The 16,029-nt window shown below is 34.7% G+C and overlaps 1 protein-coding gene across 1 annotated transcript; it reads right to left on the bottom strand.

Moving 5' to 3' along the window:
* Positions 913–4,928, bottom strand: LOC109716214. Its single transcript, XM_020241544.1, has 3 exons — positions 4,184–4,928; positions 3,902–4,012; positions 913–3,821 (listed from the first exon to the last, which is right to left on the bottom strand). The coding sequence occupies exons 1-3, from the start codon at positions 4,926–4,928 to the stop codon at positions 913–915; spliced, it is 3,765 nt and encodes a 1,254-aa protein (XP_020097133.1).

The raw sequence follows: 16,029 nt of genomic DNA, 5'->3' as shown, positions 1-16,029 counted from the left end.
ATACTTGTGACATGATTGGTCGAGTTTCATATCCTATACTTATGACCTATTCGGTCGAGTTGCTACAGTTCTATCTTGACATACGTAGCCGACTAGTTGCTGATGGCCTATACGGTCGGGGTGCCCTGAGGGGCTGGATTGTCGGCTAGTTGCCGATGGAAGATCTTTGAGCATACTACATTGATCGCCACTACAGGTACGCATTTCACGAACACCAGCGGTCTGATCCGCCGCAAGAGGGTGTTCTTTTCCGGAAAAGTGGTTGGATTGCCAACCCGTGAGCCCAGGAGCTTTATTGCGAGTGTATATGCTTCTGACCCAGGGGCTTCATTGCGAGGGTCAGGTACTATGCTTCTGACCCAGGGGCTTCATTGCGAGGGTCAGGTACTATGCTTCTGACCCAGGGGCTTCATTGCGAGGGTCAGGTACAGGTNTCCACAACTTTATACTTATCTCTACTTGGTATGACGTTGAACTTCTCGATAAAATATACAATCCCTTCAGTAATTTTTGGTTTGAATTGTTGTATATCATGCTTTCGAATCGTAGCTTGCATAGAATATCCCTACACACAACATAAGCGAATAATTATGTAAGAAAGTAGCAACCAACTTATTAGTATAATACAAATAAGGAGAAAGATATAATTACCTTTTCATCTATGAGTAGACATTCTAGGCTCAATACTTGATTTTTAAGATATGGTATTGTTGATTCCCAAAGCCTAGAAACTCTAATTTTGATTTTACCATGCTGTTGTTGTAGATTCAGCTGATCCAAAAGCATAAATTCCATCCTGTGCTATTCTGTTATAAAAAGAAATAAAAATATTAGAACAAATTTTTTATTTGTTAGGTTTTTTTATAACATCAATTACACTTACTATTCATAATAAAAGCAGCTAATCTGAAATTAGTTTAGATCATCAAAAATTTCACTATAAACAATATTCTGTGTATATCCTTTCAAACTTTCTTCTTTAGTTTCAACTAAAATTCGTAATCCTTTACGCGAGGTGACTCGAGAAACTCCAACATAAAGCTGTCCATGCGAGAATACCGATCTTGGCAGATAAAGACCTACTTTTTCCAATGTTTGCCCTTGACTTTTGTTGATTGTCATAGCATAACATAAACGAATTGGAAATTGTCTTCTTTTCAATGTAAAAGGCCACTTTGTTTCCGTCACATGCATTATAATGCGAGGGATATAAACTTTTTCACCAGCATGATTTCCAGTGAATATCTGAGCCTCAATAACCCTCGACGCCAACTGAGTAATAATTAGTCGAGTGCCATTACACAGGCCTGCACTTTGATTGATATTGCGTAACAACATTATCGGGGCTCCAATTTTCAAATGGAGTTCGTGATGAGGCACGCCATTAAACTTTAAAGAGTTCAAAAAATCTACAGGGTACAGAACATCATTGTCATCAGCATTTGTCGTCGACTTACAAATCGAATCAGAACTCATGTAAACTTTATCTTCATCTGGTAGTAAAAATAAGACATATTTGTTTATTTCATCGGCTGTTTCATTCACAGGTGTAAAAATAGCTCTATCTCTTAAGTATGTGGCATCATTGTAGTTTTGTTGGATGTCATCATATACAGCAGAAACAATATCTTTAATACCATCTCCACTATCTTTTATAAGCATATCATCTGGAATCTTGATCCAAGTAGCCTCTTCTTCATTGTCTAATTTAATGGTATCCAATTTTCCATCTCCTAAATCTAGTATCCATTTGGCAAAAGTTACTGATTCTTCTTTGGATATCTCATCTGATGGACATTTTAACAATCTCATATTTGTAGAGAGCCGAAAAATTTTACAGACATCCCAAATGTATGACTTACTGATAGATGCATTAACTATGTCCTGCCTTGTCCCGCCAATAATAACAGGAAGTATTTGTCGAAAATCACCTCCAAAGACAATAGTTTTACCGCCAAATAACTTTTGTTCAATATTTCCATCATCTGATTGTAAGATATCTCTTAATGACCTATCCAAAGCTTCGAAACAATTTCGATGGTTCATTGGTGCTTCATCCCATATAATTAAGCTGGTATGGTGAAGCAACTTCGCAAGCTGTGTTCCTTTTTTAATTTCACATGTTGAGAATTCATCAATTTTTAAAGGTATTTTGAATCGTGAATGTGTTGTTCGTCCGCCAGGAAGTAGAAGCGAGGCAATTCCAGATGAAGCAACAGCCAAAACTATTTTACCTTCCGAACGAAGTTTAGAGATTATTGTCTGCCATAGATAAGTTTTTCCTGTCCCACCATGTCCATATACAAAAATCACTTCTCCTCTATCTTCGTATATAGAAGTCAAAATAGAATTATATATAGTCTTTTGTTCTTCATTCAATCCCTTTGATAATGCCGCATGTTCAGATTCCAAAGCATTTGCATCGTAATCCAATTCCTCTCGCAACAACTTGTTATTCATATCCTCCAAAATTAATCTATTTGGAATTGGAAGGTTAAATTGTGAAAGTGAGCTACAATTTTTGTTGAACAACACTTCTAACTCAAATAAAATGTAGTTTTGTAATTGTAATTCTGGTATTCGCAGTTCGCAAACTTCCAATACTGCCTTTAATCTATATAAAATATCATCCGCAAAGAGTTTCCAAAAATCATTCCACAATTTTACAGGATCAGCTACCTCACAAAATATGATCAAGGTAACAAAAAGTTGTCTTAAATCAGCAGCTGAAGACCAATGAGATGCTTCCTCTAATGCTTGTCGCCATTCCATATCATTACAAAGCAAACCAAGTGCATCACACGCTGCTCGATAAGTTTCATACACAACACCGTCGATAGTTCTAATTTCAGTATAATTTCTCGACCCTTTAACTTTATTTAGAAGCATTCTTAGAAAATAAAGTTCACCTGCATTTGGATGAATATAAATAATTCTTCCAATTCGATTTCCTTTTTTACGTCTTGTCCATATTTTTTCGGTTGAATGCCAAACCCATTTAGTAGGAAATTCTGCATAAGTTAGTTCACAGGCATCATCATAGGTTGCATTTGTTACCATCCACTCAGTAAACATTGTTTTCTCGACATTGCATCGATCTAGAACATCAACTAAGTTTTGACTTCCATGATATGTCACATTATTCATCAACGGCAAATGTAAAGCCAACCGCTCAACTGTAGGTTGTTTAGAATGTATATCAAACTGGTATAGTCTCCAAACTGCTTCGTATGCTGATAAATACCTACAGTCTAAATACCTTTTAATCTCATCAACTTGCTCATATTGTCTGATAGAATTGTTGCTGTTGGACAAATAATTGTCTTCTATTATAGCTCTAGTTCGATCTGGACCCTTGTTTATGTACTTAAACAAATATTTGATTAATCTTGACTTGTTGCACCACTCAATATTAATATGAGCCTGATATTTAACTATCAAAGGTAAACAGTGCGGCACCACATATCTGTTGTCGAGATTAATGCCGTTCTTTGTCACAAATCTTCCGCTATTTCTTCGTCTATAAATAGCAAATCCGTTTTTATCTACAATTGTTTCATTTCTAAATTCCCTGGGAAAATATTTTGAACATCGACCTTTACCCATACATGGTGCTTTAAGATTTGCAGAGCCACATGGTCCATGTATCATAAACTTGGAAACAACAACATATCCAGTTGGATCAATATCTCTATCTGGTATTTCGGCAGAAATAATCAAATCTATATCTGCAACTGTTGGAAACTTATGATCTGGATGTAACCAAACTAAAATGTGCACATGAGGAAGGCCTATTTTCTGGAATTCAATTGTATATAAATCTACACAGAAAAAAATATAGTGGAGTAAGAAACAACTATTAATTTCTTTTTCCACAAAAAGTAAAAAAAAATACACATACCAGCTATAGTTTTTCCAAAGTAGTTTCCTTTTTTAATATCATTCATTAGCGATTCGACTTTCATTCTGAAAACTCTACTCACAATATCAGGTCGATCTTCTGCTTTTTGTCCTGAAATAAATTGTAAGGCTTCCTGTATCTCAACCTATTGTGGATTACATGTAAATGTGATAAACAAATCCGGGTGCCCACAATGCCTACATATGGCAATAGCGTCTTGATAGTTCTGAATCATGTAACGGGGACCAGCTGTGAAGCTTGCCGGCAAAATTATCTTCTTACCAATAGTATTACCATCAACATCACCTGCAACAACAGCATCCTTAATTCCTTTATAAATCTCTATCCGCAAATCTGCCTGGTTTCTCCTTATATAATCAAGACGGTCTTCTTCAATACATGAGAATGTATCAACCAAATATTGTTGGAAAAGTCTACCTCCTCTTAGTAGTGTTTTGCCCTCAGCTATCCTATTTTGGATTCTGTAAGAATAAAATTCTCGCATTGTAATATTTTTTCTAGAGCCAATTATTCTTTGTGAATCACTATTATATTTCATTCCTATCAGAAAACCATCTTCTCTGTAAGGAAACAATATAGGATACTGCATAGCCATGAAAGAAGGATGTAAATCACTAATCCGTTTTAATCCTTCTATTTTATGTTCAACAACAATATCTCTTTGACGATCAGCACTACCAAAATCACCAACTATTAATCCAGCAATCTTAGAACACGAAGGGGGTTTGTACTGAGTTTTGTCAGCACGTGTGCCGATCAACTTTAATCGTATAGGTAGAAAATCATTTTCTTTGAAGCGATCCCTTGCCATCCTAAATGATTTCACTATCTCATTTACACGATCGAACATTTCTATAATTTGCCCAACAATTTTTCTATCAATAGTTTTAAGTTCATCAGAGGGATTCAGTACTCTCATTCTATTATCGATTTCATTTTCCGTATCATAAACATACAATTGAGCAAATTTGGGCCGTTGTCCATTAACAGGAAGCAGAGAATCCATCTTATGGTGATTTTGACCGGTTATTCTGAATACGTAAGGCCTGATTTTCTATTAATTTCATTGTCAATTTTTGCCCCAATTGATGTAAAGGCAAAAATGGAATTATACACACGAATATTTGCTCGAAAATTTCTCGACTCGCTGCTGCTATTGTACTCCAATAAATTGTCTAATAAATCAGGAGTCTGTCTCAATAACGACAAAACCACTTTCCCGTCTCCACAACAAAGCGAAAATCGAGGAATATTTTTACTGCAAGATTTGATCCTTTCATTATACCAAAGTAGAGCGCCACATGATTGGCACTCATATTCTTGTAATCCAAGGTAATGTTGCTCTATATCATGTCCAACATATCTTGTTGCTTGTATTGCCTCTCCAGTAATTGATTTATCAACTTTTGAAGCACGCTTTCGTTTTCTTGTCAAAATATCTGATGTTTCATAATCTGAGAGCAAATATTCACCATTGTAATTAGAATGTTCTGTTGTGGAAAACCCCATACTATTTCTACGGCTATCAAGAACTGACTTTCGAAGTCTACGCCTTTCTCTACATATCATTGCATAATCCATCTATTATCTGCTGGTAGCCTAGACTGCTAGCAACTATGAAGAGAAAAGAACAAAATAATGCAGATCAATTTTAAACTATAGTAAATAGATAGAAATTTGCACTGAATACCATATTTAAACAAAGAGGACATTGTATTAAAAGGACGCAAACAACAATCAATTCCTATTACGAAAAAAAAGGATGAAAACACAAAAAACAGATTTGTAAATACTAACACCTATCATTATTTACCTCCAGTTTTCTCATATCTGTTTTGCTACTTCAAAGGAAGCATAATCCAGTTATGCATCACATATATATAGATTGTTTTTGTCACAAATGCATTTTAGAGCTATTTTTTTTTTGTTTAACCTTTTAGAGTTACTCAAGTATAATTTATTTGCTTTAATCAATTATTTACCATATACCGCTGAAAGTATACTTTTGATTCGCCTCAAAATAGCCAAGTTTCTCACTCAGTTAAAAAGATTGAAAACCAGAATTCAACCAACATGTTAGAACTCATATTTTAGTTTGATTCCTGTTTTTAGTGTTTCACTTGTAGCCAATAACCACCTACTAAATTTATAGACATGAAGTCATTCATTCATACTGTGTTACAACATACTCAAATGAAGGAAGCAGTTCACTCTACCCCCTAAATGGTTCACTGCAAATCGTTTTCTTGTCTGGCATTTGATCTGTTCTGTAACTATGAACCAATTCTCGGGTGGTTGATGTTGACCACTGTTTTTCAAAACCATTTACATATTCATTGAATTTGTTACATTTTTTAAGAAGTATAACCTGCATTGATTATTTCAATGCAGATATCCTAGAGATAACAACACAAATTTCCAATCAAACTGTAGCGATTGTAGCTAATTCTCAGTATTTATTCTATGTCAGGAGTCTTTTCTTTTCATTTATATACCCACTGTTTCATAATATAAATATTTCATGTTATATACATGTACACGAATAGTTCCATCAACTAACTTATATAGACATTTGACCTGCAAGTTGGAAAAAAAAAAACTTATTTGATACATGTTTTGCCTATCATGTATTCTCTTATTTAAAGGAAACAACCAGCAGTCAAGGAGGCTGCCAGCCTAATTTGAATGTGTTGTCTGCCTCAGAGGCCAGCTGTGACGCCCTAACTTTCCAGGGGGTCACCCATCCTAGGACTACTCCCGTCCTAGCACGCTTAACTCTCTTAACCTCTTGGGCCTTGCCACCACCCAAAATGCTTAAGCCGGGTTAAGAGTTTAGCCCTATTATATCTCATATATAGGACTATTTGGGGTCTCACACCAGCATTGACTAATCATACCCATTGAGGAATGGTGGCCTATGGTCCTCTATTTGATCTGAACTGAGACATTTAACTTTTGCGGCACACTCCTACAATTGACATTTGGAGCATAGGATGCATAATTCAGAGATGTTGACAGGGAAACCATTGTTTCCTGGCAAGAATGTGGTTCATCACTTGTACCTCATGACTGATCTGTTTGGAACAACTCCACCAGAATCCATTTCTCAGGTTTGTTTCCTTCATCTTTCTTTCTAACGTAACTGCGAACAACAGTCCTATTCTAATATATAAGTTCATTCTAAATTTCAAGAATCATTCTACTTTTCAGTTTATATGTATGCTTTACTGTCACGCCCGGATACCAGCGGAAGCATATCCGGCACGTGCACAGACCCGCCATACACCTGCAGTATATAAGGCGTCTACAAGAAGCAAGTCGATAGGAAGTAAAACAAGAAGTCCTANAGTCAAATAATACAAAGATACTATATCTCTTGTATATATGTACTTTCATAAGTGTAAATATAAGTTAAGTCAACTTACAGAAAACTTGTTCACATCCTATGTGAAATTTCATCTCTTGTTACTGTAAGAGAACTGAGCTTGCATCTCTTGATACTGTACGAGACCTGATACAACTATCACGGTATGATCACTTTTCTAATATTACGATACACTAAATCGAAATGGGAATGTACAAATGTTAGATCACTAATGATCGAGAACAATGATAACACATAACTTTAAGGCTAGTCTCCTAGCTCCCATTCTTGAAACGTTACTTTAATACTTTTAACACTGTACACCTATAACCTATAACAAACGAACGGTAGCACGAGTAAGCGTGTGCGAACACTCCCATCGAGGGATGTTCGGCCGTGAGGCCTCAACCGGATACGCTGTCAACGAGCGGGCACGCCCTAACCCACGGCTTCACCTAACGGCACCCCTCACATATGATGGTGCCCCGGTAATCCGCGCCGCGTTCGACCTGATGGAACCCATCCAGGGACACTTACTTTCCTTTCATGATTTACTTTTTCCTGTCATTACTTACAAATAATGAATTTCACATGTCATCAGTGAAAATATAAGCACGAATATGAGTACAGATACAAGTACTAATGTCTTCAACGATATAGAGAAAATACGTTTACCAAGTAATGACATCTTTCGATAATGTACTACTAATGTACGAATAATGAATAATCGTTGTACGAATATTTAGTACGTTAATAACAATAACGAAAGTAAATCATGTAGAACTCGGATCACCACATTAAGCGGCTCCGACCGCCGAATGGGTGACCCTTGATTCTTAGTTGTTCTACTGAACAAAACAAAAATACTTGAATGCATGAGTACTTTTATGCATAAACGCTCATTCACATATGATAAACGTCGTGATGACGAGTTCCGAGCCCTTTAATAATCGCATAAGCACACAATAAAGCCATTTCTATAATACATATAGAACATAGAGGAGTTTCACTTGCTCTGGTTAGGTCCGACCCACCTAGTACTAGGCTCCAAAATAGTCCAAGGAGTTCCAAGGATCAGCTCCACTAGGTCGCAATCCTGCTGAACACGAAGCATACATATCGTATCAAAATTACGATCGAAAGGCCAATTTCGGCGCAATTACACTTCGTACATTGGAATAGCTTAAATCCCTGTTTGGCTTAGTTCAATACCTCACGTTAAGCTTCCAGAAGGTCCTCCAAGACCAGACGAAGGCGGTCCAAGGGTCAAACACCCTCTCGCTGCGAACAATTTCGAGACGACATCAAAATCATCGTATTTTAGCAAATATAGTCGAAATCTTGCGAATTCAGTTTTCTAACTGAAATCCCTGCTTACCTCAGGTTAGAATACCTTCCAGACCAGCTTCTAAGGATACAAGTTCAGCTCAACGAGGCTCGAAGACCTGCTGTGAAGAAAAAATCCCACTTTGCATCAATTCGCACAACTTAGTGCATTAAGTTCCGATTTTAGCTTCATAAAGGGCTAAATATTCCAATTAAGCTTCAAAGTAGCCTATCCCAGGTCTAAGAAGGTTAATTCACAGCTAATTAACTCATTAATAATAGCTGAATTCTCAGTTTAGAACAGCCAAGAGCAAAAATCTGAAATCGCTACTCAAATCGACGAATAGAACGTCGATAACGGAAAAATCAAGTCGTTTACCTTCTCAAGCTTCCAACCAGCACCTCACTGGTCCAGGGCTGCGAAAATCCCTCCAAAACGCTCTCTTGCACGTGCACAAAGGTGCTGCGACACTCGCAACCAGCGAAGAACGCGCGAAGCGACGAAAACGAGCAAAATCGTCGAATCCTTTGTAGAGAGAGAAAAACCCTAGAGAGAGAAAGAGAGAGAGATGGTAGAACACTTCTCTGCACTCCAGCAACATCCACAAAGCTCCTGGGGTCGAGCTGGGTCCATAAGATAGGGATAAGCATGTGAAATTACCAAAATACCCAAGCTGCCACGAATTGCCACTGTGTACCGGTACACCATTGCGGCTGTACCGGTACAGCAAGCAGAAAAGGCTGATTTTCGCCAGTTCAATGCACTTTCTTATTTTTAGCATTCCAATCATCCTCTAACTTATCCAAAAACTTGTTCTAACCTTTTAAAACATGTAGGAGTGATCCACACACCATTCCACATACTCGAACTCCGCAAATTGCAAAAGTTCAGTGTATTACATTTACCCGGTAACATGTCTATGTAAGTCTTACCCACTTGCACATTAAGGTGCCCTTATTTGTAATTGAGGTTAAGCTCTGGTTAGTCACATTATTGTTTGAAGATTAAGTATTAGTTTAAGTATCTTCATCTTGCAGTCCATCTCTGATTTAAAATTTTGGTCGATTTGTGCATCTGTTAACATTTTTTTTGTGCCACAGATTCGAAATGAGAAAGCTCGAAGATACTTGAGAAGCATGAGAAAAAAACCAGCAATTCCTTTTTCACAGAAGTTTCCTTGTATAGATTACTTGAGCGCATACTTGCCTTTGATCCCAAAGATCGGCCTACTTCTTATTATTGACAAACTCTAGGTAGACATTTATTGACAAACCTTATGCAGGTATTACTTCTTGATCATTAATGGTAGCTTTTTCTTAGCTATACTCCCATAACAGGGTGTCACCTTAATGATTGCAAAAAAAGCTTACAGAAGTTACATATATTACATTTAATTTGAAATGAGAAAGCTAGAAGATACTTGAGTAACAACTCATAAATATCATATTTGTCCTATATAGATTACATATATTACTATTCATCTTTAATATACCTAATAGATTATCATATTTGTCCTATATAGTCTTCATGTGCTTGCGATATATAAATATCGGTTATCGTATTTGGTATCATATAGCAGAGTAGTTATCTTATATTCATCTAATCTGATTATAATGATCTATTTGAGTTCCTTTTCTTCTTTATTCCCATTTACTTCAATTTTTCTTTTTCGTAATTCCTTTGATAGTAATTATGTTCTTTACTTTTTATATATGCATTCAAATGTCAAACTCAAACTATGCTAAGAGAATAAATAATTAAAATTACTTGGTATATACAGGAAAATTACTTGGTGTCCATTGATACTAAAATTAGATCATTAGTTAAGCTTTAATTTATCTATTTAGTTATATTTTGTTATAAGTTGGATTTGAATGGTATGGCAAAATTAAAATAATTATAAATTTCAAACAAATAAATAAAGACATAATTAGAGGTTTGGCGACATTAAGGTGGCTGTAAGGAAAAGTAGAAAATGATAAATTAAAGTCAACATTTATAATCAAGTAAAAGAATAAGTAGAAGAAATATGAAAGTAGCATGACATAATTAGAGGTTTGGCAACATTAAGACGGCCATAAGGAGAAGAAGAAATAATAAATTAAAGTCAACTCCAGCATTACATATTCAATAAATGGGTGTCAGTACCAAACCTGGGCAGGATCAAAATCTTAAATAAAGAAGTCTATGCCCAACCTAGGCTGTGTTTTATTTACTCTATCTAAAGATTAAGTTTACAATTAGAATAGAGAAAAAAAAGAAGCAGCAGCAGATTTAAAGGCAAAAGTAGTAAAAAGAAAAATAAAAAAGAAGTTGTAGATGTAAGCTGATATCATTTTTTTTTTTGTTTTCTTACAATGAGAAGCAAGAGAAGAAAAAAATGACAATTAAATTCAAGTTATAGTATTAAGTAAAATCTAATCACGAAGATGGAGAACGAAAGAAGAGACGGAACTAAAAATTTCAAACTAAAGATATATAGTCAGCTTAAATTTACATTTAAGCTTTACATTCAAATTTCTGAAAGAATCTGGTTTCATACATTAGAAGGAATGAGAAAGCAAAATTTTACAATTTTGCTGAAAATGAATTGAGGCTCTAATTGCCGCTGGTATTTTTGGTCCTTTAGTACATTTACTCGAGACTGCAGAGTTTGACATTAAGAAGGACAAAGTTTGCTCAACTTGAAAGTGCCATATTAATTGAAAGACTTTAAAGCATGTAAATGCTCTCAGTTTGGTTGATTTGGTTGCTGATTCTCAATTAGAGATATTGAGATCCTTCAAAACAATTATATAAAAATCATCCAACTTCCTGTTACTTTGAAAGAATAAAGAAATAATCAAAATGAACCTCCTATCAGCTAACAAACAAAGTTTATAACTAACCAATATCAATGACGAAGTGATTAAGGTGGACACTAATCATAGAAGCTGAGTCAAATGATCATGGTCAAGTTTAGAATTGCAATTTAATTTTATACGTTTACAGAATAAACTTGAGGTTTGAAAGAGAACCTTATCAATCATGCAATTCTTCTAGTACTTGGATTTTATAGGTTCCAAATACTGCTGGTAGATTAGAAACTATAACCTTGACAATTTCTACCTTTTCTTTCAGGAATGACCTCATCTATAATGCAGTCTCAATTCAGATTTCAACCAGTCTAGTCTCTAGGAGAAAACTAAAAAAAATTTGCATAGTCTAGCCTTTTCTATGAAGATCTCAAATGCCTTGAACCATGGGATAAGATCATAAAAAAATCTCCTTAAAAAGCAAGAGTTTGGTTGATTTGGTTGCTGATTCTCAATTAGAGATAATTAGATCCTTCAAAACAATTATATAAAAATCATCCAACTTCCTGTTACTTTGAAAGAATAAAGAAATAATCAAAATGAACCTCCTATCAGCTAACAAACAAAGTTTATAACTAACCAATATCAATGACGAAGTGATTAAGGTGGACACTAATCATAGAAGCTGAGTCAAATGATCATGGTCAAGTTTAGAATTGCAATTTAATTTTATACGTTTACAGAATAAACTTGAGGTTTGAAAGAGAACCTTATCAATCATGCAATTCTTCTAGTACTTGGATTTTACAGGTTCCAAATACTGATGGTACATTAGAAACTATAATCCTGACAATTTCGACCTCTTATTTCAGGAATGAAGTCATCTATAATGTAGTCTCAATTCAAATTTCAATCAGTCTAGTCTCTAGGAGAAAACTAAAAAAAATTTGCATAGTCTAGCCTTTTCTATGAAGATCTCAAATGCCTTGAACCATGGGATAAGATCATAAAAAAATCTCCTTAAAAAGCAAGAGTTTGGTTGATTTGGTTGCTGATTCTCAATTAGAGATAATTAGATCCTTCAAAACAATTATATAAAAATCATCCAACTTCCTGTTACTTGAAAGAATAAATAAATAATCAAAATGAACCTCTTATCAGCGAACAACCACCATTCTATTAACTACAATGTATCAATCATGCACTTCTTCTAGTACTTGGATTTTACAGGTTCCAAATACTGATGGTACATTAGAAACTATAATCCTGACAATTTCGACCTCTTATTTCAGGAATGAAGTCATCTATAATGTAGTCTCAATTCAAATTTCAATCAGTCTAGTCTATAGGATAAAACCAAAAAAAATCTGCATAGTCTAGCCTTTTATATGAAGATCTCAAATGCCATGAACCATGGGATAAGATCATAAAAAGATGTCCTTAAAAAGCAACAGTTATAGATTCGACCGGAATTATCAAAATATATGACTTGTGTTTTCTCTACTCCCCAAATTCAAGCCAAGAGTAAAAGAGCCATATGAAGATAAAGAAATATCATGAAATCAAAAGCAGATGATTTACACACTTGCCACAAAATTGTGTTTCGAAGGAATGATATATAGTCAACTTAAATTTATATTTAAGATTTACATTAAAATTTCTGAAAGAAAATAAGATGTTGTATCTAGAGCTAGTTCATGCTATTTTTGGATCCATAAATAACTTCAAAAGGAGGCTGCATGGGCTATCTCAAATGCCACTTCCCGCGGTAACCATGATCAAATAAAGTATGGTTCTGCTACTTAGGCTTGTTTTTTTCTATCTTTTTGTTTTGCCTTTTGCTCAGCTTGAAAGCCCTATGCCTTTTATCTCTTTACCTTCTAACAAAATTATTTTCATGTAGGTTTAATAAAAAACAGCTCCTTAAAATTCAATGGTTAAAATTTTTAATATCCATATCCTTTTATATTCCTAGTCACACCTTTCAACTAAAAAGAGACCGTACATATAGATGATTAGTGTTGTATCAACTTTTCAAATTTTTTTGGTATTCATATATATATATATGCATTGTCAACAACATATTCACCCAATAATTTCATAATAATATTTTTTTTTTCCTTACATTATATTATAAAGACGGATAACAACACAATTAGTACGGAGAAACAACATAAGAGAAGGCAAACAACGTAATGCAAATATAGACCATAAACTAACCTAAAAACATAGTTAATAGGTCGACAAAAACTACAAAAAAAGAACCCGACTAAGATAGCATTCACCGAGCCAGCGGGCCAGCGGAGAAAGTTAGATCTTATAATAACCGGGAGGAGCTTCCGGATCTTCCTCGGTTGTCGCCGTTGTTTCTACATCACCCAATATTGCCACTTCGGCAATTGATTCTACATCCATTGGACCAACGTTAGGGTGATTAATCAAGGCGTGACACCTAGCAATACCATCCTTAATTTCCTTCAATTCAGCAGCAATTTATTTTTTTTCCTCAATTAAAATATTATAGGTCTTCTTAAGAAGATCAAAGTCCAAGTTAAACATCTCGTACTCATCACGAAGTTCTGTATGCTCATCACAATTACGTTTGTATAACTCCTTATAACTTATCTTTTCATCATAATTAATATCCTTAACTTCAAAGCCAAGTTCATCACGGAGCCTCTTGATAGCAATTCGCGCAGCGTCCTCCTCAGATTGTTCATAGTCCGGAAAGAACCGACCCCAACATGTAATTATTTCCATAAATCGGCTACCCCCTAGGAACCTCCACATCAACAAAAGAATGGAGCCGTCCCTCTGCGACCACAGTAGTTCCATATCTGGGAAGAGGTAACGAAAATTTTGTGCAGATTTTGCCAAGTAAACGGCGAAAGTTGATGTCGATATAAACAGTTGATGCCGTTTACTCAAAAAAAAAGAAAAAAAGAAAAAGAGAGTTAAGCACTATTTAAGTTAACAAACTAACAATTTTACCCTCAACTATCCTTGAGGGCCGCATATACGTACATGTGGTTTTAATTTTTTTTTATTTAGAATATAATTTTCAATTTTACAGACTATGATACATAACTTTTTTTTAATTTTCTATTAATTACGTGATGTATCACATTTATTTTATTAATTTTTCTATATTAAAGTTATTGTTAAATAATAAAAATTACTTTTCTAACTGTATGTTTGCTAAGTTCTTCTTTATCAAGGGGTAAATGAAATTTTAGACACAATCCATTAATTTTTAATACACACAGGACTGTCGTTTTAGTTTTGACATGTGTTTTACTTTAAACACATATTCTATTGAAAAACAAAGCAAAAAAAAATATTTAAAAGTAATAAATTTCTAATTTCTAATTAAAGCAAAATCATGAATACAAAAATATAAAAACAAACGCCTATAGATATAGGTCTTTTGAGAATACGCCTCAGAATCATATTTTTATGACTTCTTTTCTAACTTAATTTCATATAAATATGAGCATATATGCATTATGACTTACTGGATGTCTGAAGGAATGCAATACCAAACAGGAGATCAAGTAAGGTAGTAGATCGTTGATGGCTTCCTGAGGAAAAATAACAAAATTATATGTAATATATTAATATCTTTCATGTAACCACAAACATATCTAAAATCAAAGAAAATATGAGCACATAGGTATTAGGTCTTACCGGAGATCCGAAGGAATGCAACACCAAACAGTAGATTAATCAGCGTAGTGGATCGCTGATGGATTCTTGAAGAAAAATAACAAAACATCAAATAACAAAACATCAAAAAAAAAAGTACATCTATACATCTGTACATTAGTCTGTACTTTTGTACATAATTTGTACATAATAATATAATAAAATAAAAATACAGAGTATCCACCATCTATCACCTACCATTGATAAAAGATTGTTGGAAAATATGCTGGAATAAAGCAAATGCCAATGTTATTATATAGGCATATCCATCTTCTCCTTCAACGGATGAAGAAGATGAATCTCTTCTTCTTCCGGTAACTTTCCACCTCTCCATCTTCTCCCAATTATATCTCACACAAAAAACGGCAACATTAAACACGGTTCTTACTAATGATGAAGATGGAGATGAAGATGAATAGGGTTCTTACTGAACCAGCTTCTTCAGGAGCAAAACGGTAACCCATGAGGCGTCGGCCGTTGCGACCTCTCTTACTCTTCTCTCTCTGTCGGACGGTTATCGCGCTTTCTCCTCCGCTTCTCCCTCGCCCTCTTCCTCCGCTATTTCTTTTTTTCTTTTTTTTTTTACCTAAATTCCCTAGCGCTGCGCCCCTGAATTTAGGAAATTACAGAAGATGCACGCGCGGATAGGTCTAGAACATCAAAAGAAATTTAATTAAATAATTTTTTTAAAAAAGAAAAGAAATCTTAAATAAATCTGAGCCGTTTATTTTTGATTCTCCATATAGGTTATCATGGTTCGGTTCAGTTAAAAAAAAAATAATTGAAAGAATAGAAAAAAAAAATCAGATTCAAACAAAAAATCAGATTTAAAAAAAAGATGAGTTGGTTCAATGAAGAATCTGATTTAACAATAACTTGTTGGTTCAATTCAAATAAAAAAGAACTTGTTGGTTCG

This window comes from Ananas comosus, linkage group 10, assembly GCF_001540865.1.
Source record: "Ananas comosus cultivar F153 linkage group 10, ASM154086v1, whole genome shotgun sequence".
Classification (NCBI taxonomy): Eukaryota; Viridiplantae; Streptophyta; class Magnoliopsida; order Poales; family Bromeliaceae; genus Ananas; species Ananas comosus.
This window is presented reverse-complemented; position numbering and strand designations above follow the sequence as displayed.

Coding starts and splice junctions, on each gene's coding strand:
- LOC109716214 (XM_020241544.1), bottom strand. CDS start 4,928: ATGGATTCTCTGCTTCCTGTTAATGGACAACGGCCCAAATTTGCTCAA. Junction 4,013..4,183: donor TGTTGATGGTAATACTATTG/GTAAGAAGATAA, acceptor AATTTATTTCAG/GACAAAAAGCAGAAGATCGA. Junction 3,822..3,901: donor CTTTGGAAAAACTATAGCTG/GTATGTGTATTT, acceptor TTTTCTGTGTAG/ATTTATATACAATTGAATTC.